The sequence below is a fragment of the Pyrgilauda ruficollis genome, unplaced genomic scaffold (assembly GCF_017590135.1).
Source record: "Pyrgilauda ruficollis isolate IOZ18807 unplaced genomic scaffold, ASM1759013v1 scaffold43, whole genome shotgun sequence".
NCBI classification, from domain to species: domain Eukaryota; kingdom Metazoa; phylum Chordata; class Aves; order Passeriformes; family Passeridae; genus Pyrgilauda; species Pyrgilauda ruficollis.
In genome coordinates this window covers 11,367,381-11,388,632 of record NW_024525823.1, presented here as the reverse complement: position 1 = coordinate 11,388,632, position 21,252 = coordinate 11,367,381, and the positions used below count along the sequence as shown (strand labels likewise).

Genomic DNA, 21,252 nt, shown 5'->3' with positions numbered 1-21,252 from the left:
TAAGAAACACACATGTCAATCGCATTTGCATAGGAGACATAACCAAATAGCTGCACTCTGACACCTGACAAATCAGCCTCCATGGAGGTGAATGATTACTCAGTTACTGAATGTCAATGGGAGATAAAAAAGAATAGAAACTGTTTGCTTTGAAAAGTAATTTGCTAATGTAATTACTCATCAGTTGTCACCTGAGATCATAAACTAACAAGTGATTATTTCTAAGTCACTGGTTTTAGTGGTCTCGCTAATCCAGTTTTGTTTAGTTTTCAAGCACTTTGGGAACTGCTTGATAAAATTTGTACATATAGAGTTAATGCATTAATTATATAGCATTTAGTAATTTTTTTGTGTGTATGTGCACAAAAGTCTGGAAAGTTCTGGCCAGTGAAGGGGGACACTTGCAGTGTGTATACTTGCATATTAAGTATACCTAACCTAAAAGTATGCACATGGTTTCTTGAGCTATATTGTAGCAAATTAGCTATCCAGATACCAAAATAAACTGTTAAAGCTTCACCTCACTTCATCTTATCCTAATAATTTCCAGGGTATATTTCCTGAGAATCTCCCTTCTTTTGTTTACAGCAACAGAGTCAGATCAACTTGACCTCAGTGTTTTCATTCCTCGCTGTTAATTAACTTCAGAACTACTATTAAATCTCATTAACCAGAACACTGATTCTTCTGTTTATTTCACTTGCTGTGATGAAGATAAGCCTTCTGTGCTTTGTCTGCAGTTCAATTAATTTAGTCTAATGTCATTTAAAATAGTCTAAAATAAATAAAAAATGGAAATGTTTCAGGAAAACTGAAATCAATTTTTCAAAAGCAAGAATTTCTGAAAAATCCCAAAACATTGCTCACATCAGTGTAACTCTCCATGTCAACTTGGAGACCCATGAGTTTAAATGTGTTGAATGTGAGACTCCTAGTAATAGTGTCTTGTGGTATTGCAGAATTTTATTTGGGGGGATTTTATGCAACTGTGAGAAGTGTTCTACTATAAAAAGGTATAAAGAGTTACAGACTGCTTTTCTAAGACATAGTAATCGTATTCTTGCTTCCCTCAAACTACATAGTACTAATGGTATAGAAAAACAAATGTTGGGGTTTTTTTACAATATTCAGTTCACAATGACAGCCTTACTGTAGCCCTTCTGTCACTGGCTATTAATTCTTGTAGTACAACTAGAGCAGGAAAAGCTAATGACAGATGAGAAGACTGCTTGTCAGTAGAGACACTGGTGGCACTGGGCAGCTCTAGACAACTTTAAAGTTCACTAAAGATAAACTGTGACATTAATCTAATTCATAATCGTAGTAATCATCATCTGTGTTCACTCCAACACTGGAGGCCTCGTCTGGTTTCATTTTCTTTCTGTCCTCTCTGCCTCTTTCCATGGAAGACAGATTGTCTTCGCACTGCTGCAGAATCTTTTTGGAAGACATCCAGCTTTCTCCTCGGCTTTGTGCCGGCGCTGCACACTGCCCTCCCCGGACATCCGTCCCTTTGGCCACCAGTGCTCTTCTGGTTCTGAGAAGGTCACAGGTGCAGTTCCAAGGGTTCCCATCTAAATACAGATGACGGAGACGAGGTAAATACTCCAAGACTTTGCGATCCAAGAGAGATATCTTGTTATTCCGTAAATTTAAAACCTGAAGCTGTTTCAAGTCCTTTAGCTCTTGTTCTCCAACATCTTCTATGTCATTTCCTTTTAGATCCAACCTAGCAAGGGTTTCTGGAAGTCTGAACAAAAATAAAACAATAGAAAGGTGTTATATTCATCATACTGTTTCTGGTAAGTGGTATTTGGTGGTGGGTATTTGTCCAGGCACATTTGATGTACTAAAATAAAGCTATCACTAAAAAAATTGCAATCTTCTGCAAAAACAGATGTTCATATTGGGTTTGGGGTTGTTTGTTTGTTCTTTGTTTTTGTGTTACAGGTGTACTCTGTGTACAGCATTGAAATGTTTTCCCAAACTACTGCAGTTCTGGCCTGTACTGACTGTTCATGCAGCTGAACTGAACAGCAGTCTTGTGCTGTATTATGAAGAAAATCAGCTGTTTAATTTAAATTGTCAAGTTTAAAAATGCTTTTTGTACTCTTCAATGCCAATGACCAAACTATAGCACAATGAAAGATCAAAAGCTTAGACAATTGTGGCGACACTGCTCCTTCCACTACTTTTATATATGATTTGTTTAAAAACATTTCTTAGTTTGTAAAGAATTATATTTTTTCCATTTTGTTCTCCTGCTTCCAAAAGACTCTAACATTAATCATCACAGCAGTAATGCATCTGATGATAAACTTTTAAGAAATCAACAACAGAGAAAATATAAATGCTTTTAAAATAGTACTTTTGAGAATTAGAAGTGGTTACATTTAGAAGAAGAGAAAAAGCTGATAATCTCTGATACTGGGCAGGTCAGTATAATTCTTATTTTCATATACATTACAAATTTATATGAAAAGACCTTAATTTAAAAAGTCTTGCTCATTTATGATCTTTTAATTTCCCTCTGATATAGTTAGTGACAAGTGTTTAACAGAAAAGCATAGGCATGGAATATCTTTAATAAAATTAATTTGAAAGTAACTTAAAAATCACCTTACTATGGTAGTATGCAAGGTGATGAAATTAAGAGTCAAGGTTACAGAATTTAAGGAAACTTGACTGAACCTCCTAGGGAAATGATAATCATATTAGCAAGATCTATTTAGAACAGCAGTATACTACAGCTGGTAAACTTATGGGTGACCCTCACTCACTATTTTTGTGAAGCCGAGTTTGAACCTCTTAAGCTGAAAGATGGTTTCCAGATTTGTGAAAACTTGACAAGTTCAATGTTACTATTTCAAAAGTAGGGCAGTTTTGTATTGTGCTGTTTTTCCTGGGGAGATGAGAATTTCACATATTGATACGGTGATTCACTTCACAAAATCTGACCTTACTAAATGCTTGTGACTGCAGTAAATCAGTTTTGAAACTTAACTGCAGACAATTGCCCAATATGACATTGTAACGTCAGAAGGGTACTCTGGAGTAAAACCCTAGTGCCACTGATGTCAAAGGCAGTGGAAAATCACCCAAGAGGTTTATCCAGACTGATTACAGTCCAAAGCCTGACCAGCAAGTCCTTAAACCTGTGAAGAGTCTTATTGTACTAATGTTAGACTTAAACTTTAAGGCTATATTGTTTGACTTCAGGCTGTGTTGATCTAGAGAAAATAACACCACTGAGTACATGACTGAGTGCCCTGCAGCTGGAAGAGGAGCCATGCTCACCTGGGAGCTGACCATGGCAGCCACACTGTGCTACTGCCACTCTAAGGAATATCATCAGATTCTTCCTTGCATTTTCACCACACCCTGAAGGATGTGAAAAGTACAAGGATGTGAGAAGTACAAGTCTTCTCTAAAAGTCCTGAAAATACTTGGACTTGTGGATTATTTTCTTTTCAGGAAAGGAGGGAAAGCAGTTTTCTTTCATCTCATTTCTGCCATAAATCTGCTAAGACCTATTCACTTTAACACATCAGTCATATCTTTTAACCTTTTACACCTGGCAGAGTTCTCAGAGAGAAGTCAAAAGTAATAATTTATTTTTCTGTATATCCATGAGTACCTGGTCATCACCAGACAATTAAATTAAGTGCATAAGTTTTATTTCTTGTCATTTTTTTCACCTCTTTTATGTTTACAGCCCTCCCTGGAAATCTGTATTTACTGTTGGAATGAAAGGTCCCCAATATCTCCTTAAAAGTTGTACTGTTTAAAGGCTAGTAGAGAACTCCTTCCTGTTAATTCTCTTGACTATGAAGGTTGTAAAATAGGATGGATTAGACAATACTAAGTAACTACAAAGCATTAAACATTCCTGTCGAGCTAGACTGAAATAAAATATTTATACACCACTAAATCAGTTTCTGATTATAAAGCCGTTGCCAAATAGATTCAAATGCTAAAGGACATGGTACTAAATTAATTGAAATTTTACTGTGTTATTTATTTAGGCTAGTTAAACCTGTCTACAAGCCATAAAAATAAAGTTTAACAGTCCAGTTTTGTTAATGAAGTTGATGTTAATGGAATTACTTCACTATTTTTATGACATATTCTTTTCTAATAATAAAATTGCCACTTTATATCACAGCAGCCTCCATTTGACTTAATATGCCATCTCTGATAATGGCCAGTTCCAACACTCAGATGAATGTAAGAGATCCTCTAAGCAGAGCATTAATGAACACAGTGTGCCCAAGGGATGTTTCTTCTGTTGACTGGAATTTTTCTTATAGCCTGAAGCTGGAGACTTTATATGCATTCCAAATACTTTATAAAGTGTGAATATAATGAAGCTGGGAATGCCAATATCACTGAAAAAGCACTTTTTTTTTTTTTTTTAATCAGGTTCAGCTCCCAAAATCTTAATATTTTAATAATGATAGACTTGGTGTGGCTTGGTAGAAACATCAGCTTTAAAATTGCTATCTATCTTTTATATCAAAAGCTCAATTATTTTTCTTTTGTGGGGGAAGGTAAATCTAAGTAGCAGTATAACCTTGGTAGTAAGTCTGTTGCATTCTCCTAGCAGATTCTTCTTATTGGTGTGCCAATTAAATAAAGTGGTCTCACTGGCAGGGAGAGATGCAAAATGAGCAGATTCATTGGGGGCCACAGATGTAATGAAAGCAGCTCTACTCTGAGACTGCTAACAGGAGTGCTAATTAGTGCTGGTTATGGCAGTGGGTTTATGGTATGGACAGACTTCTACCGTGACTGGGTCTGAATACCAATTTTTGGCTCTCATTCTCATAATGCAAGGAAGGAGAGATGACACCTTGGAACCAGCTGTCCTGAGATTCACTTGCCTCAGCGGAATAGAACTGAGGAGATTCTGTTCCAGTGCCAGATTGGAAAGCTGCGCACACTGCTGGAGAGCTCCCGCCTCGAACGTGCTGACAGCGTTGTTGTCAAGAAACAAGTGCTTCAGGTCTTGGAGTCCTTGAAAGTCCTGTGCTGTCACCCTTTGGATCAGGTTATTGCTGCAGTCGAGTTTCTGCAGCCTGCCGGGCAGCCTGAGGGGCACAGTGTGGAGCTGGTTCTTAGAGAGCTCCAGTGTTGTTAAGTTAGGAAGAAGCTGGGCACCGTCTATTGATGTCAGCTGATTTTCTGACAGAAGGAACTCAGACAGATTTTCTAGGTGTTTCACATCTCGAAGTCTCACCATTTTAAGTTGGTTTTTCTCTAATTTTAGTGACAGCAGGGATTTAGGTAGGTCTAGAGGCACTTTTGTCAGAAAGTTACCACTTAAACTGAGAAAATGTAGACTTTGGAAAGATGCAAAGAAGTTGGTTGGGAACAAATTCAGTTTATTATCAGCCATGCTCAGATACTTCAGCCTAGGAAGCCTAAGTGGTGCAGACACAGATTCCATGTTGTTGCCATCTAGGATCAGACTCTGTAAATTGTAAAGAGAAGAAAATGCACTTGGAGGCAGAGTTGCAATCAAGTTGTTCCGAAGATCGAGCACCCTTAGTTTCATCAAACCTGCAAAATCAGATGCATGCAGAGCATTGATGGAGTTATCAGCAAGTCGTAAAATTTCAAGGCCAGATGGGAGAAAGGTGGGTATTTGCTTTAGCTGATTTTTGCAGAGTTCCAGGGACTTCAAGGTGCTCAGAGCTTTGAAAGTGTTGTTTTCTATTGATTCTGTGCCACTGCATGATAGGACCAGCTCTTCAAGGACTGACATTCTCCTGAAGTCAGTAAACTTAAAGAGAAAAAAAAATTAATATGATAGTACATTAATAGATATCCTCACGGGTTACTCCTTCTGGATGTTTGGACAATTGCTAGTATATGCTGAAAAACAATATATTTAGAATGTGAAACTAAAATAAGTGGTCACAGTAGAGGTATTACTATAGATACCTGTGGTTTGCCAGTATTTATTTACATTTCCAGAATTTTGTGGTTTAAGTCTATACTATGTCAGGTTTTGAGCAAAAACATACATTTGAAGAAGGAATATTCATTTTATTTCCTCCTGGTGGATAGCATATATAAAATGGAAAGCTGACATCATCAGTGGCAGAAATCTTTGCAGAGAGTGGATAGTCTTTAATGTTAAATTGTGCTCAATGGTACTTGCTAGAGCACTTTTGAGTTCATGATACAGCCATTTCCATATATCAACAGTACTGTCACTGCAGAATGTATTCCCCAGAGGGAGTACCCATGGATATCTTTACCTCTTGGTACTGTTTTGTGAGAAAACTAAAATTCAACACTTTTCTCTCCCCCACTACCTTTTTCTGTAAAAATAAAAACGTCACATATTAATACAATCAAACCAAAAGTGTCAGATCAGCCTGGCCTGAAAAATCACCTCTGTGGAACAGAGTGTTTTCACAGAAACTTAGTTTCTATTAGTTGGTAATAAACAGATACTTTGCAGTGGTAAATGATATTTAGATGCTGACTGTAACTGTAATATCGAGAGGCACACAGTTGTTTCATTTTTTTTCTGCTCTGTTGGAAGGTTCTTGTTTACAAAGCTTGCCATCTTGTGTCTCACGTTAAGCAGCAAACCTGAGTGAATCTGGCAGCGCTCTCTAAGCTGAGATAGAAGTATGCAATGAGGGTGAGACAGGGAGTTCTCCAAGCACACCAGGTGCTAAAACATTGGTTTTCTGAAATTAGCAGATACGCTTCCCCTTCACCTCTGTGACTGAGCCTTAAAAAATCATTCATATGGGAATCCCCCCCAAAAAGCAACATGAGCAGGTGTTCTGCATAGGAGTGGTGGGAAAGAGTGTCCTTATCTGTTTTCCCTTTCCATGTCCAATGACATCTCCCTACAGGTCTCAGGCATACCACACCAGTTAGAGAGGCTAAAGTGACAGTAGATTCTTCCTGCTATTTCCCACAGGGCTTGGTAGCTCCCAGCACATTTTACTTTCAGTGGGGGAAGCTATACAGCCTGTTCTACAGCATAACCCCTCATCCCAGTCAGGAATCTGCATGGAGGACAGTACAAGTCCTTTTGCAGTACAGGCGTAGTAATTTTGTTCCATAATCCTGGTTGGATACATTTGACTATCATACTTGTGTCAAGTGAAATCAGCTCATAAAGGTGACTGTTTTGTCCAACCCTTGCATATTTTTGGGCTGTATCTCTTCATCTCAGCTACAAACTCTGCATTTTAACTTCTGTTAAAATTTTAAAATTAAAGCCTGCACAGCTGTGAAAGACGAGTCAGATTTAATTTTGCTGTGGTATCCTTAGTTTATCTTTCTGATTAACTTGATTCTGTCTTGCAAAGCAATTTCTGAATTGCAAATTTTGATGCAATTACTGAGAAAGTATAGATATGGAACCTCTATTGAAGCAGGTTTCTCCATCAATTATATTTGAATTCAATGAGGGAATGTACCTCCATTAAAAACCTTATATTTTCAACAGTAACCAACAAAGTTGTCCAAATTATATTACTTTATTTTTCCATAATGTAGTGTTTTGTGAATATATAAGTATATAGCAATATCAGAACTGCTGATGCTGAAGTTTTGGTAATGATTAGGAAGGTGATCTTATACATAGGAATGAGCTACATTGGTCAAGAGCACAAAAACATAATCACATGTAATTATAAAACCATCTTATGGTAATTGAAACAATTATGAACCTTCACAATTCAACACATTTTCTCTTAGAAAATACAAAAGCAATGTTTTCAGCTTTTCCTCAGTTGATTTCTGTATGTCTCTGAGAGACTTAATTTTCATCTTACTGAGTGACAGAGAGCTACATGAAGGTCAATGTACAGACATTTATTCTGTAATTATGTTAGGCTTCTTAATGTGGATTATTATAATTTCTATTTTCCACCTATTTGGTATGCATTGCTAAGCTTTGTAACCATACTGTTTTGAGACTTAAATATTTATCCGTGCTTTTATAAACCACCTAGTCTTTCTAATACAAATCAAAACATATTTGAAAGCCCACCAAATCTTTTTTTGCTAGGAAGCAGTGTTTTATTTTCTAACTGGATTGCCTGTAAAATGATACTATTATAGCTTTATATTTTAAAACACTGATCTCCTGAAAGTTGATCTAATGTGCTGTTATTTAATACAAATGTTTTAAGGAATTTCCTTGTTTAATTACATTTTTTTTTTTTTTTTTTTTGGTTTTTAAAGTTGCTGTGACCTGAGATATGTTATAAGCAGTTTTTTTAAAACAGTTCCCTATGCTGGAGGCAAGGTAGATGATTTTCTTTTAGCAGATATTTAGCACTTATTAATGTAGCTAGATACAAATTAAATTATAAATTTAGAATAAAAAGGTTATAGTTGATCTTCAAGTCAAGGAGGAAGCAGAAAATATTGAAAAAAGATGCTAAAATTAATCTAGTTTTGTTATTCTAAAGCCTTTTTATAACAAACCCGAGGTTGTAAAATTACCAAAAGCAAAAATGCCAGACACTGTTTTTAATGCTGATCAGCCCTGCCAGAATAAATACAAAATTAATCAGGGTAAAAAAAAAATTTACTATTTTTTCTTATCTTTATACATACTGGATTTAGGATATAAACATATATTCTTTTTTTTTAATATTATTTCTTCACAATTTTAATAATAATCAATGCAAATTAAGGTGCAGAAGTAATTGAAATAATATTTTTAAATTCTTCTGAGGCACCTAATTGCCAAACTGTAATATTTGTGAATGCTTGCATATAAAAGTCTCTTGGAGGTCAGCTGTGGGAACTCAGGTCTTCCATTCAACTTCTTCAGGAAAGTATGTTATTTTCTCCATGAGTAGGTAAATAAAGGAATTTTAAAAACCAAACAAATAAAAACACCCAAATCAAACCTGCCAAATGGACAAAAATCCTACACCAAAACTCTAAAATCCTACAGAGTTATTTCAGTGCTTGCAGACACGTACTTTACAAGCAGAAATATTTCCCTAAGCACTATAATATGTGCCAGTGGAATTGCTCAGCTGTGTAAAATTAAGCATAGGTATTTATGATGTCAAGACCTCAGAAGTATAATTTGTTGCATGGGGGAAAAAAAGAAAAAAATATATCCAAAGACCCAGTATAATCTCATGGAAACAGCTTACATAACTACAAGGATACAGTGTAGAAGGACTTCTTTCCTTTCAGTGCAAAGTCAGTAGTAGCAGTAAGGCGGACTCATAGCCAGTGGAATTAATTTATAATGTGAAAAAACTCTCTTCTGAGATGTTTTCACACACCATTTGTTTTGATCGATCATAAAATGTTTATTCCACCACTTAATTCACTTATATCCAACATTTAAATGCTTCATGACACCTGTATTTTGCTCTAGTCAGAACCTAAGGCTACTTCGCTTGTAACTGAGGACTTGCTGACAGGTATGAACAACTAGCCTAAGAAATGGAAAATGGCTCATCTTACTTATCTTGGAAAGAAAATAATGGGGAGGAGGAGAGAAGAGTTTGCACAGAAAATGTATTTCCTAATACAGAATTCATTTGACAAACCTTTTGTTTACCCCGAGTATAGCTAAATCACACCAATGTTTGACTCTTGTGGGTGTGTGAGATAAAACAAGAAAACCAGAGATATTAGTAGCAGCTAAAAGAGTAAACTTTCTCAGAGGAAAACTGTACAATCACTATTTCTCAGTGGAAAACAGGCATTCTAGATGCTGCTCTAAGCTGCCTTCCAGCCTATTTCACTTAGTCCTGAGCAAAATCAAAGATGCATTTCAGAGCAGCTAAATTCTTTGTAAGAGAAAATGTATCTCATTTGAATTGCACATTTCTTATTATTTGCAGCAAATTGATGCACAACAATCAAGTGTAATACAGGTGGTTATATTTCCCTTGTGTCTGCCTATACAAGGTGAATTTATTAAATAAAGATTTATAAATAAAGATTATTCCAGGGTAGGAAACAAAGAAGCACCATTCCAGAGTGCAGTGCAAGATGAGCATAAGCTGATGCCTTTAACAAAGCGAACCAGTGGTGCCTCAAGAAACCCAGAATAAACTTTTTCAATAGCACAAAGAGCTGGCAGCTTTGGTTAGAATCTGGTCTCATTTATGTGGATTATTAGATAGGCCTGGCCTTGCTTTTAGAAACATCTCATTCTGTGCCCTAGACTCAAACTTACTTCCCCTGCCATTTCTAATAGCAGTTGTACCTGACACTTGCAGCTCGAGAGGCGAAAAAGAGCTTCAATTTCATTCATTAGGGAAATTATTCTAATGACATAAACCCTTTCATTTTACTGTGAAAAAGTATTATATTGGATCAAAAATAGGAAAAGCTTTTAACAGGTTGAAAAATTACTCTGAAAGTCAATGGTTATTTGACCACATATAAAACAAGTCAACCCTTGGCTGCTAGTTGTAAAATACTATTTTTTTGATTTTCATACAGAATATAATTTTGACAGCATGAACTAGTGCTTGGAGACTGCAGGAACATGAAAACACTACAGGAATATATTTACATATCCTTAAAGAGTAAGTAAAAATAAAACCAGATCTGGCAGCACTTCATCAGTTTTTAAAACATGGAATAAGATTCTCTCCTCACTAGATGCCACCACCATCTGGGAAGTCCAACTTTCAGTTATGGTGCACTACAAAAAGTACTTTTTCTGGGTCTTCTTACCTGGAGTTGCTTAATTTTGCTGTGGCTGATGTAGAGTCTCTTGGTGGTAAAAGGAATTTCTCTGGGGATCTCTGTAGCCCTGTAGCATTGCACTGACTGGGCAGGGTCACAACTGCATCTTCTCGGGCAAGTGGTACTTAGAGCACTCTGAAAAGACAAGAAAACTAAAAGGTAAGACAAATGCATCTTCCAAAACAGGAACTCTGGAATTGCCTCAGCAACATACAGCTTGAATTAAGCACCAAAGCCCTTTTATACCATGAAATCTGATAAAAGGATATTATGACTGTGTATTTTATCCCAGTGAAAAAACAGCAAAAACAATACTGTAATTTGCCTGGGTTAAAATGTTGGCAGGCATTACAAAGAGTGAGAAACTTAAACAGTGATAAGGTGCCTTTACATTTGTAGGTATGTGAAATTAGTGTTATTTATTACCTGACAGCTAATCTGCAAACATCCATATTATCTTCAGTTTCCTAGTTTTGTTAAATGTGACACCACGGAATTAGTGGAGAAAAGATAAAGAGCTGTTTTATAGTGGGGCTGTAAAACCTTTGTATCTTCTGTGACCCAGTATTAGAAACAGTAAAAACACAACTACAGCCAACACTGAAGCTTTTTTGCTCTTCCTCTTGTGTTATTCAGACCACCACCCAAAACCTCAAAACTCAGGCTGCTACTATTTTAAAGCAAAAACACTCTATTAGTTTTCTTAATATCTGTGGTACAGCTGAGTGCTGCTGACTGGACAAAAATTCACCTCTTCTTGTGTAATTCCCATAAATCAAAATTTATTTATTCTTGTTTTTGAAAATTATAAATGGGAAATGCTTGAAATCATTTAGTATAAATCAAGTGGTAGATAATCAATAAGACCTATTTACTCCATGACAGATGGAGAACAGAAAGATTTCCCCTAGAGTTTTCTCTGTGCTTATTAGTGCTTCTCTGACATATCTGCTAGCTGTGCCAGCTGGAGATGTGAAGTTTTGAAGGGCATACAGTTTTGGTTGTGATCATTTTCCTTTGCACTTAAGCAGTTTATAACATACAAACCAGTGTGCTTCTGAAACCTTTGTATCTTATCACACTGATCTGCTTTGCACTCTTACCTGCTTGCCTCCATCTTCATCATATTTTGAGAAGCAGGTAATCCTATTCCTTAAATGCAGACTAGGCTAATTATTTTTCCAATCAGAAGATAATGTCAAGTTGATTTGACAAATGGATAACAGTCCTTGATGGGAATGCCTTTTGGATGCAGCTGGGCTTACACTGGACTATTGCCATATTCCTTTCTGAAGATCCTTCTGTCTCCTTAATTCTCTATACTGTGAGTGCAGAACTGCAAGCCAGCATCTGCTAAACCAAGCAACAAGAGCAGAAACCTTTTCCAAAACCAGCCTGTGAAATTGGCATGTTTAACAAGCTATGCAGAAAAATACTGCCTGACTTATGCCATAGTGATCACTTGAGCAAAAATGAGTGAGTGGGCAGCTTTAGCAGCTGTGCATTAAAAGAAGTTTTTTAATGTATCTCAGTCTAGGGTTTGATACTTGGCTTGTGGCTTTGACTTCCTTTTTTCCCCTACAAGAGTCAAAGTATTCAGACAAAAGTGTAAATCCTTTCTGCATACTGACAGCTAATTGTGGTATATTTCTTTGATTCCATCTTTCCACTGACTTGGGTCATCATTCTGATGCAACTAAGACAGTAATGCTCAGCATCCTATGTAGGAATTTGTCTTACTTAAAAATGTCATCAAAACCAACTGCTTTCTGCTCCTGGAGGGTCTAAAAAAAGGAAGATCCAACCCTATGGTTTGGTTTTGAGACCTCTAGAGTACTGCAGTCAGTCTGCAAATCCCTGTAAGAGTCATAGATTGCATCCTTCCTTATTTTGTAAATTTTAGGTCAGTCAGCTGATGTCAGAATTCCCAGCTGTAGCTACAAGGTAATTGCACCATAGTAAGGTGCAATATTCTTGGCTCTTGTCATTTTTGTGTAATGTCTCTGTCCTTGGTCTTTTCAAACTAATGAAAGGAAATGTTATTGGCTTAATAGTTCATTTCCATTTTACTTACAACAATGATTTAATCAAGAATGACGTTATATATCCATCAATTTCTCATATATATCTGCTTTTGGCAGCTAGGTAATTTAAAGCAATAGCTATAAAAGATGATGTCCTATTAAACCTATTCTGTACAAATTTTCACACCAGAGCTGATGACTTTGCTTTTGCATAGAATTATGACCTGAGGGCATTTATTGACTTTAGGAGACCTGATGGCAACAGAACAGACAAAGAGTCCCAGGACTGTATGAGCATAAGCTTAGCAGGAAGTTGTGGGCTATGCAATAATTAAAGAACAAAAAACCAAAAACCAAACCAAAACCAAACCAACCAACCAACCAACCAACCAAAAAAAAAAAACCAAACAAACAAACAAAAAAACCCAACAACAACAAAAAAACAAATGAAACAACAATTTCCTGAATCTCTGTACTGGACATAGCACTCCTGGCCATGAGTTGCACAACCTCACAGCACACTATTAGGAAGATGAATCACTGTTGCCATTTCCTGCCAGCAGTATTTATGCAAGCTCTCCCCAGCTTTTGATGGGGATTCCTGTGCAGGACTAAAGGCATGATGTAGCACTCCATCACTTCTGTGTCAGAAAGAATGAGCAATAGCACCCAAATCTTCCTGTGTGAGAAGTCCCAGGGACATCCTACACTGTGTGTGCTTTAACCAAAGGTAAACACTTCAGATCAAAACCTGCAAAATCCCAAGTCTGTGTCAGACATTGTCTTGTTGGTAGCTAATAAGGACATTGATTAAATATATTGGACAAATTTGGAAAAAGCACAAGCTTGATTTGCTGGAAATTAGGTCTTTCAGGATTGCTGCTTTTATTTCAAATCTGAAGTATGGCTCAGAAAGGACTGTAAACTTTGGTGGGTTTTTTCCAAATATATCAGTTAGCTAAAGAAAAATATGCTATTTTTGTACAAGCCTTGCCTCACAAAATATTTCAGCAGTACAAGTGTATGGGCCTTTTCTTTCTTCACCAAAGTCACAGGTTTGACAAGCACAGATATTTAGGTCAAGACATAATTTTATAACCTAAGGTTTAGAAAATGACATAAAAGTACAATGACATTAAAATGGGAAGAATAAACCTGCAAAATTCTTGTTATATCATGTTTAGAAATGTCTGAAGAAAGCCTATAAACGTGCAGGTGGATCCCTTGTAATGTACCTGATGGCACAGACCATGCAAAGGAAGATGCTGTCTTATCACAAAAGACATGGAGGACCTGAGCTCGTGCAGTTGGGGTGTCCCTTGCCTATGGAAAGGAAAAATTGCAGCAAAAGTCCAGCTCAGGGCTTGCACAGGGCATGAATAGGAGCTTGATCCCTGAGGGATGTCACAAGCAGAAGCAGTTTGGCAAGTAGGAACTGCTAAGTGATGGCAGATGCTCTAAGGAATCTTTGGCATATTTAAGTGCCATATGCTATCAAGTGCCTGCCACTGAGTGCATGTGAATTTATAATTATTTTTTGCTGGAGTTTTTTGATTTGGATTTGGACTAGTTTTTCATAGGGACAGCATGGCATTTGTCTGCTGCAAAGGTTACCTCCAATCAAGCACTTCTCTTCAGAGTGGATCAGGCTGCTCAGGGAAACAATCATAATATTGTTTTTCAAAATGTTGTGCATCTCTTAATCATCTGTTGAAATGTCCTGAAATGCTTTACAGAAATGTTTCCTAAACAAAGAGCCTCAGAGGGTTACACGGAATCAAGAATGTCAGCAAATGGACTATAGGCCAATTATTAAGACCTAGTTAATATACAGGTTATAAATTTATAAAAAAATTATTTTGTGTTTTAATCCTACAAAGCAGAGTTTCACAAAAATAATCAGAAACCTGTCTGGAAAAAAATAAGTATGTCAATTTTCTAAAGCCAAGAATTTTGTGGAACTATTTTTATCCATTTTCATAGTATGTGGAGAAGGTGTATTGTAACTCCAGGCAAGGTCATATTCATACACTGGAAACAGCTGATGGGTGAGTTAAAGCAGATTTTTCTTCTACACAAAAAGGAAGGTTTCCTTTTCTTTCTCCATGCTGGAAATATAGAGGAGACGCAAGTGATAACCCCTTAGGAATTTCTCGCATTTCGCTTGTCCAGGGCACATTTGCATTCCAGAGGAACAAGCACGGTGAAACAGATTGAAAGGAATTAAATTTTGTTAAATGGAAATTCATATACTGAGGAGTTTTACTCATTGCCAGTTTTATGAATACTAAGGGATTCTAGCCCAGATCAGATGCATATGGGGCAGGCACCCCACAAAAAATGACCCACCTGGAGGAGGTCAATTTACATAATTTCATACACATATGCCACTAATGATGCTGTAACTGGCCTTCAAAGTATTGTAGGCAATGGCATCCACTTGATGGAGGAATGTTTTTCATTAATTGAGCCACAGAGAGCTCTGCCCATAAAATGAGAGATTAGGGTATGGTATAATGACAGTTTCCTATTAATGACATTACAAGTAATTTCCAAAAAGGAATGAAGATGGGGGAAGTAAAGAGGGTAGATCTGATGGCTGAGTCTGTTCTCAGCCTAGAATTAAACACAGAGGTCTTTTGTATGTGAACAGTTATATAAGATCTGTAATTAATGTATGAGAGACCATGTCTTGTGCAGTATAACCTAAAAGTAAAGAGGCAGGGAAGCATTATCCAGTCAATAAGGGAATGGAAAAATCAATGGAACTTTGCTAGTCCTGTAGGGAGTAAGTTAGTTCTGGCCCTTCCTTTTCCTGTGAATATCTAGCTTTTAAAGCAGCCTACTCATAACTGAGCATCCAACAGAATCAGAATGGAGCTTAAACTGTAAAAATTGTCTGCTGTTCAAATTGCAAGGCACAGGACTCTGAAACAGCAGTTTTTAAATTATACATACTGTGTGCATAGAAAGAGGGTTTCATTCTTGCATGCTGTAAAGCTGAACATTTTTGGCATGTCTTTCATTCATTTGTTAAAACAAAACAAAAGTTCAGAATGAAAATTGTTAAACATAAGTGTATACATAGAAAGAAGCATGAGACTAAGATCACAATAGCACTCTAAAAAAGAAAAGCTGGTCTGAAAAGTGACTTGTGAGACCAGTAGGGAGTGGGTACTCAGAATAGAAATCTGTAAACTGTTGCACCCATGGACTGTAAAATGCAGCCAACTATGAACTAGCTAGGCATGCGAGGCAGGAATCACCTAAAATGTAAAAACCAGAATCTCTGGTGTTTGTTAGCAGAAATTTTCTGTAATGCCAACTGAAAACGTATGGCCATTCTAGTATCAGTACAAATGGACAACTCCCTCCTCTCTTTTCAGAAAGGAGTGTGCTTTAGACAGGCACATTCTAATCATCTTCTCTAATTCCTTCTTTTAGAACATGAAAATCTTGCTTTACCATCTCTGATTTTCTCCCATACTTTGATACTGCTAGATATTACCTGTTTTCTCTCCGTTTCCCCTTTGGTGCCCCCACTTGTGACTGCACAACCACCCACGCGATGCAACCACGCAAGATGCTTCAGCACAAACCACACAGAAGGTGGCCTTGACATGTGCAGGCGCTGCAGCCTGGCACGCACAGCTGGGCAGCTGCAATTACAGAGGGTGAACTGACCCTCATGTGCAAACACAACTTGTTTATATTGCAAATTCTTTGTGCAGAGGCTGGGGCTAACCAAAGGTTTGCATTGTATCTCACAAAACACTTTCCCAGTCTAGGCACGGACACTAGATACCAAATCTACAGCATTGGAGATATCAATCCAAGTAATTTATTTTTAAATTTTGATTCAGGTATTACTTTGGATTTTTTTTTTGTCTGAAAATATGTCCTCCTCATGCTTAAGGTCATTTACTCTTAAAGCTTGAAGCAAGTTTTCAGATGATTAATTAGGTACTCCAGTAATCAGTTAAAGTATGCAGGTTTTAATTTATGAAGGACCATTTGTACTTAAATGTACTTAATAGCAGTGTAATAAGGAGATCTCATGTTCTCTCTACGTTGTCTAAAATAACTGAAATTATGTACATAAATTATATGTGGAGGAATTAACTGGTGATTAGCTTCACCAGCTCTACCATTCCATAGATAAGGTCAAAGGAGCAGATCACAAAGCTTTCAGTGAAATCTCTGACATTAAAGGCATCAAATCCAAATTCTTCTTCACATATAACTTGCTTCAACTATATGATTGTTAGAAATACTCCTTGTAGAAGGGATTCTTACTGCTGGACCAGCTGACCCAGACTACTGCTGTTCTTTAAGTGTTCTTCAATTACTTTGTTGATGTTATCAGGGTGTAGTATGCTACAGTTTACTCTAAATTGATTTCATCTAATTGAAGGTCAAAACTACTAACCTTTCTTACGTTCAATTCCATAATTACTGCACAGCTTCCTTACAGAACAGAGCTACGGTTGCTCTAGGGAATTTTGGGAGGCATTTCAAGGGTAACTGGAATTGATCAGAATTTTCTAGGGGACCTGCAAGCATAGTTTTGAGATAACTAAATTATTCATGTGTTTACCCTTAAAAGCAAGAGATACTTGCTTTTACTTTCAACCCTTCTTTTAGACAGTATTTCTGGTGAAGAGTATAAGTAGCTAATGATAGCTACATTTACTGATTTTTTAAAAAAATGTTTCTTTAAGCATTTCTTCTCGTTTATCCATAAGCCAGCATGTATTAGACAGATATTATGCTGCAGGTAAGCTTCTAAAAGGATTGTATTTGAGAAGCTAATCTTTGAGTGGAATAAGGAGAGACAAAACCTTGTTTGAGTGGTGAAATGTAAGGACATGCAAAGCAAAGGTAGCACTGATAAGGGATGAAAGAATTAAAAGTAATGACCACAGAACTCTGATACCACTGTAGATAAAGACAATTAAAGATAGAGTGGGACTAACCCCTAAGCTAAAGAAAAAGGACGCTAAAAACCTAAGAATAAGTGATTCTTTAAAAAGAAGCAGTCATGCATGAATTACATGTCTAAGTTTTTGGAGGCAGTATTTGCTGTAGATATGTTACATAGTAACTATGGGAAACTTCTCTGTCGAGATTAGGAGATACTGTTCAAATGAATGATAAAGATATATGAACAAAAACTGCCAATTTTTGGCTAAGTGATACATTTCTGTTCCATTAAAAAAAGGCAAAGAATGTAACAGAATTCTATAGGTACTCCAGTGCAGTACCAGACTCAAAGTCAAAGCTAGCATAAAAACTGATAGTCCTGAAATAATTAATTCTCTTGTGTGGCTGAACTAATTTAAACAATAAAATTAGTTTGGATTTTGATCCAGCAAATACTTTGATTTTCTGTTGGATGCTGTTGTGCAAAAAAGACAGTTGATACAGCTGTGAAGAATGAAAATCAGGATGAAGGTCAGGCAAATGCTCTGTGCTACTGGACTCCCTCAAAAGCACTTACAGCCTTTTCTCAGCTCCAGTTCTGAACACGCTGATTTACAAAGCCAGAATGTTTTCTGTAGGTGTATGTAAAGGTGTCTGTAGCTTTTGTTTCCACCATGGATGGGCTTAACAGTAAGAGAATCCCCCATTAGTTTCCCATTTTGTTACTACCTACCTTCAGTTGCAGTGGAGACAATTTGAGTAGTGCACTGGTTTTGTCTGGGGTAGTTTTCTTCACAGTAGTTAGTGTGGGGCTGTATTTTGGATTTTTGCTGAACACAGAGCTGATAACATAGAGATGGTTTTGTTATTGCTGAGCAGGGCTTACACATAGCCAATGCCTTCTCTGTTTTTTTGTGTTGCCATGCTGGCAAGGAAAGTTGGGAGTACATGGGAAGTTGGGAGGAGACACAACCAGGACAGCTGACCCCAACTGATCAAAGGGATATTCCCAACCATATGAGATCATGCTCAGTATATAAAGTGGGGGAAAGGAGGAGAAAGTGGGGGATGTTTGGATGATGGTGTTTGGCTTCCCAAGTAACCATTATATGGGATGGGGCCCTGCTTCTCTGTAGATGGTTGAACATCTACCTGCCCATGGGAAACAGTGAATTAATTTTTTGTTTGCTTACTCAGCTTTTTCTTTCTCTATTAAACTGTCTTTTTCTAAACCCACAAGCTCTCTAACTTTTACCCTCCTGATTCTGTCCCCAGTCCTGCTGGTGGGGCAGCGAGCGAGCGGCTGCATAGGGCTGTGGTGAAACCACAAAAAAGGGTAAAGGGCAAGTGAACGGGTTTGTAACAACACTCTGTCAGCTCCTTGTCAAGCCTACAATAGCAGGTCCCATAGGAAATGTGATACCTACTGGCAGTGGTGAAGTTTGCTTTTATCAAGCTCTTCTGAAAGCACAGATTGATGGAAGTACAATTCCTTCCTGCTCTGACATATCTCTTCGCATTCCAGGTGACTGGTCTAAGCACTGAGCTGTAAAGTGGTATCTTTCTGTCAATCTGTGTTCCAATCAATTATTTATGCAAAGTGGAGGAAGGAAACAAGCTCACCCCGGGATGCCCTTCAGCCCCAGGGCTGTGTGTGAGGGGTGCTGGTACCCCCACCATTTTTTCTTGGTATCCCCTCCACTGACTGGAGGGTCCCTGTGCTCCCCCTCTCTGGTGCTGGCAGAGTAGTTTGTGTAGGCAGGATTAGGGTCCTGGTCTGGGTTGAAGTGATCTGCTCTCTCTCTTGAGGTGGAATTACAGCTTCAGTGCAATAAAAACAACCTGCATGCGTTCTCCACAAGAGAAACAAACATAATAAAGCTCCCACTGAAATCAACATCAGAGTTGCAGCATTTCAAAGGAGATGAGCTGTAGTCAAGGAGAGTGCCTTGGAGAAAGCACCCGTGTGCTTATTCCCTAAAATTTGTTTTCATTTTCAGAACCAGCATGAGCTTAAAAAAAGCAAATACATTTTATATGGTTCATCCTGCAATTCATTGGTGCTTCTAGAGACGCAATGGTGCTGGCAGCAGTCCATTTGGGATTAGGTTAGATATTAAGAAGGAATTCTTTACTCTGTAGTTGGTGAGCCACTGGGACATGTTGCCCAGAGAAGCTGTGGGTACCCCATCCCTGGCAGTGCTCAAAGCCAGGCTGGATGAGACCTCGAGTAACCTGTTTTAGTGGGATCTGTCCCTGCACATGGCAGGAAAGTTAGGGCTAGATGGTCCCTTCCAACCCTTAACGTTATGATTTCTTACAATACTTGCAAACTTGCATCTTTTCTGAGCTCAAGCAACGGATGTGTCTCTGCAAATCCCGCTGTGTGGTTTGCACATGCTGAGCACCTTGGTGAATACAGTAGTGCAGACTCCTCTTTCCCCCTCTCTTATATATAAAAATGATCATACATACTCCAAAATTATGTAGCTTGCCCATTCAGCATGGCTCTACTTTAAGTTCTCAAGTGTGGGCAATGTGTAAGTCATAGATATATTTTGTATCTATTAACTCAAATGCAACTCTTGTCCATATTGCAGAAGTTACTGCAATGATAGCTGAGAAAATGAAGAAGCTTTTCCCAAAGCTAAACCCATTGTTGTTACTTTGTCTAATGATGCCATCTCTCAGTTTGCCCCTCACCGCCCTGCAGCTGCTTTCCCTATCAGTGGTGGAGGCTGTTTCCTGTAGGTATGCATACCATGGTATGTAACCATAAGTTACCTTCATCCCACTTTGTGAAGTTTTCTCAGTTTCTGTGTGTTTCCCCTCATGCTTTAGATCTTCAGGGGTTGCCATCTTCTAGTGCCTCATTCAAGCAGTGAAAAATGTGTATTTTATGACTGGCTTTTTGCAAATATTAAAATGAATATTATATGTGTTATATTAGAAAGTTATCCTGTATTAGTTTTCTTAAGTAGTGTGTTAAATATAATTTTAAGTTATAACATAATGTTAAAATAGAAACTATGCTATATAAGATACCTTTTTAAAAGAGATGACTCACACCGAGATAGCAGCCACAGGACACCTAAATCTTTCAGAGAAAAATAATTTATTGCTCTCTTATCAGAAGAGACTAACTTCTTCCTGCCTCGATCAGCCCTGAAGATGCTGTTAGCATTCAGAGGAAGAGGGTGACACTGACCAGACAGAATCCATTGTTTGAATGGAATTTATGCATCGTGTATGAAGTGTATGAATATGCAACAGGCTATTGCTTTTAAGGGTTAATCCTCTGTTAACCCTTTTGTGTCCTTTTTCGGGCTTATTTTGCCCAGAAAGAGGTACCCGGACTGTCCGTAACTATTTGTTTTTATTGTCTTGTATTGTCCTAAACCCTAATTGTCCAAATGTTTATTACTCTAATTATGTTACTATTTTTATAACAATTTTATTACTAATAAACCTTTAAAGTTTTAAAAACAAGTGACTGGCCTTTTTCACAAAGCAGTGATGCTTCTGCGTGAAGTTGTAGCTTTAGCATGGCATCTGTCTCTCCTGTTGGGCACTTCTATGCACAGATACCTCTGTA

At 37.5% G+C, this 21,252-nt stretch overlaps 1 protein-coding gene across 1 annotated transcript; it reads right to left on the bottom strand.

Moving 5' to 3' along the window:
- Positions 1-1,302: 1,302 nt before the first annotated feature.
- On the bottom strand, positions 1,303-10,884 carry LOC121359310 (nephrocan-like). The gene is made up of 3 exons (XM_041478187.1): positions 10,699-10,884; positions 4,884-5,785; positions 1,303-1,750 (listed from the first exon to the last, which is right to left on the bottom strand). Exons 1-3 carry the CDS (start codon positions 10,882-10,884, stop codon positions 1,303-1,305), a joined length of 1,536 nt encoding a protein of 511 aa, XP_041334121.1.
- Between the last annotated feature and the right edge of the window lie 10,368 nt (positions 10,885-21,252).

Coding starts and splice junctions, on each gene's coding strand:
- LOC121359310 (XM_041478187.1), bottom strand. CDS start 10,884: ATGCATTTGTCTTACCTTTTAGTTTTCTTGTCTTTTCAGAGTGCTCTA. Junction 5,786..10,698: donor GCAAAATTAAGCAACTCCAG/GTAAGAAGACCC, acceptor TTTCTCTTTAAG/TTTACTGACTTCAGGAGAAT. Junction 1,751..4,883: donor CTCAGTTCTATTCCGCTGAG/GCAAGTGAATCT, acceptor ATTTTTGTTCAG/ACTTCCAGAAACCCTTGCTA.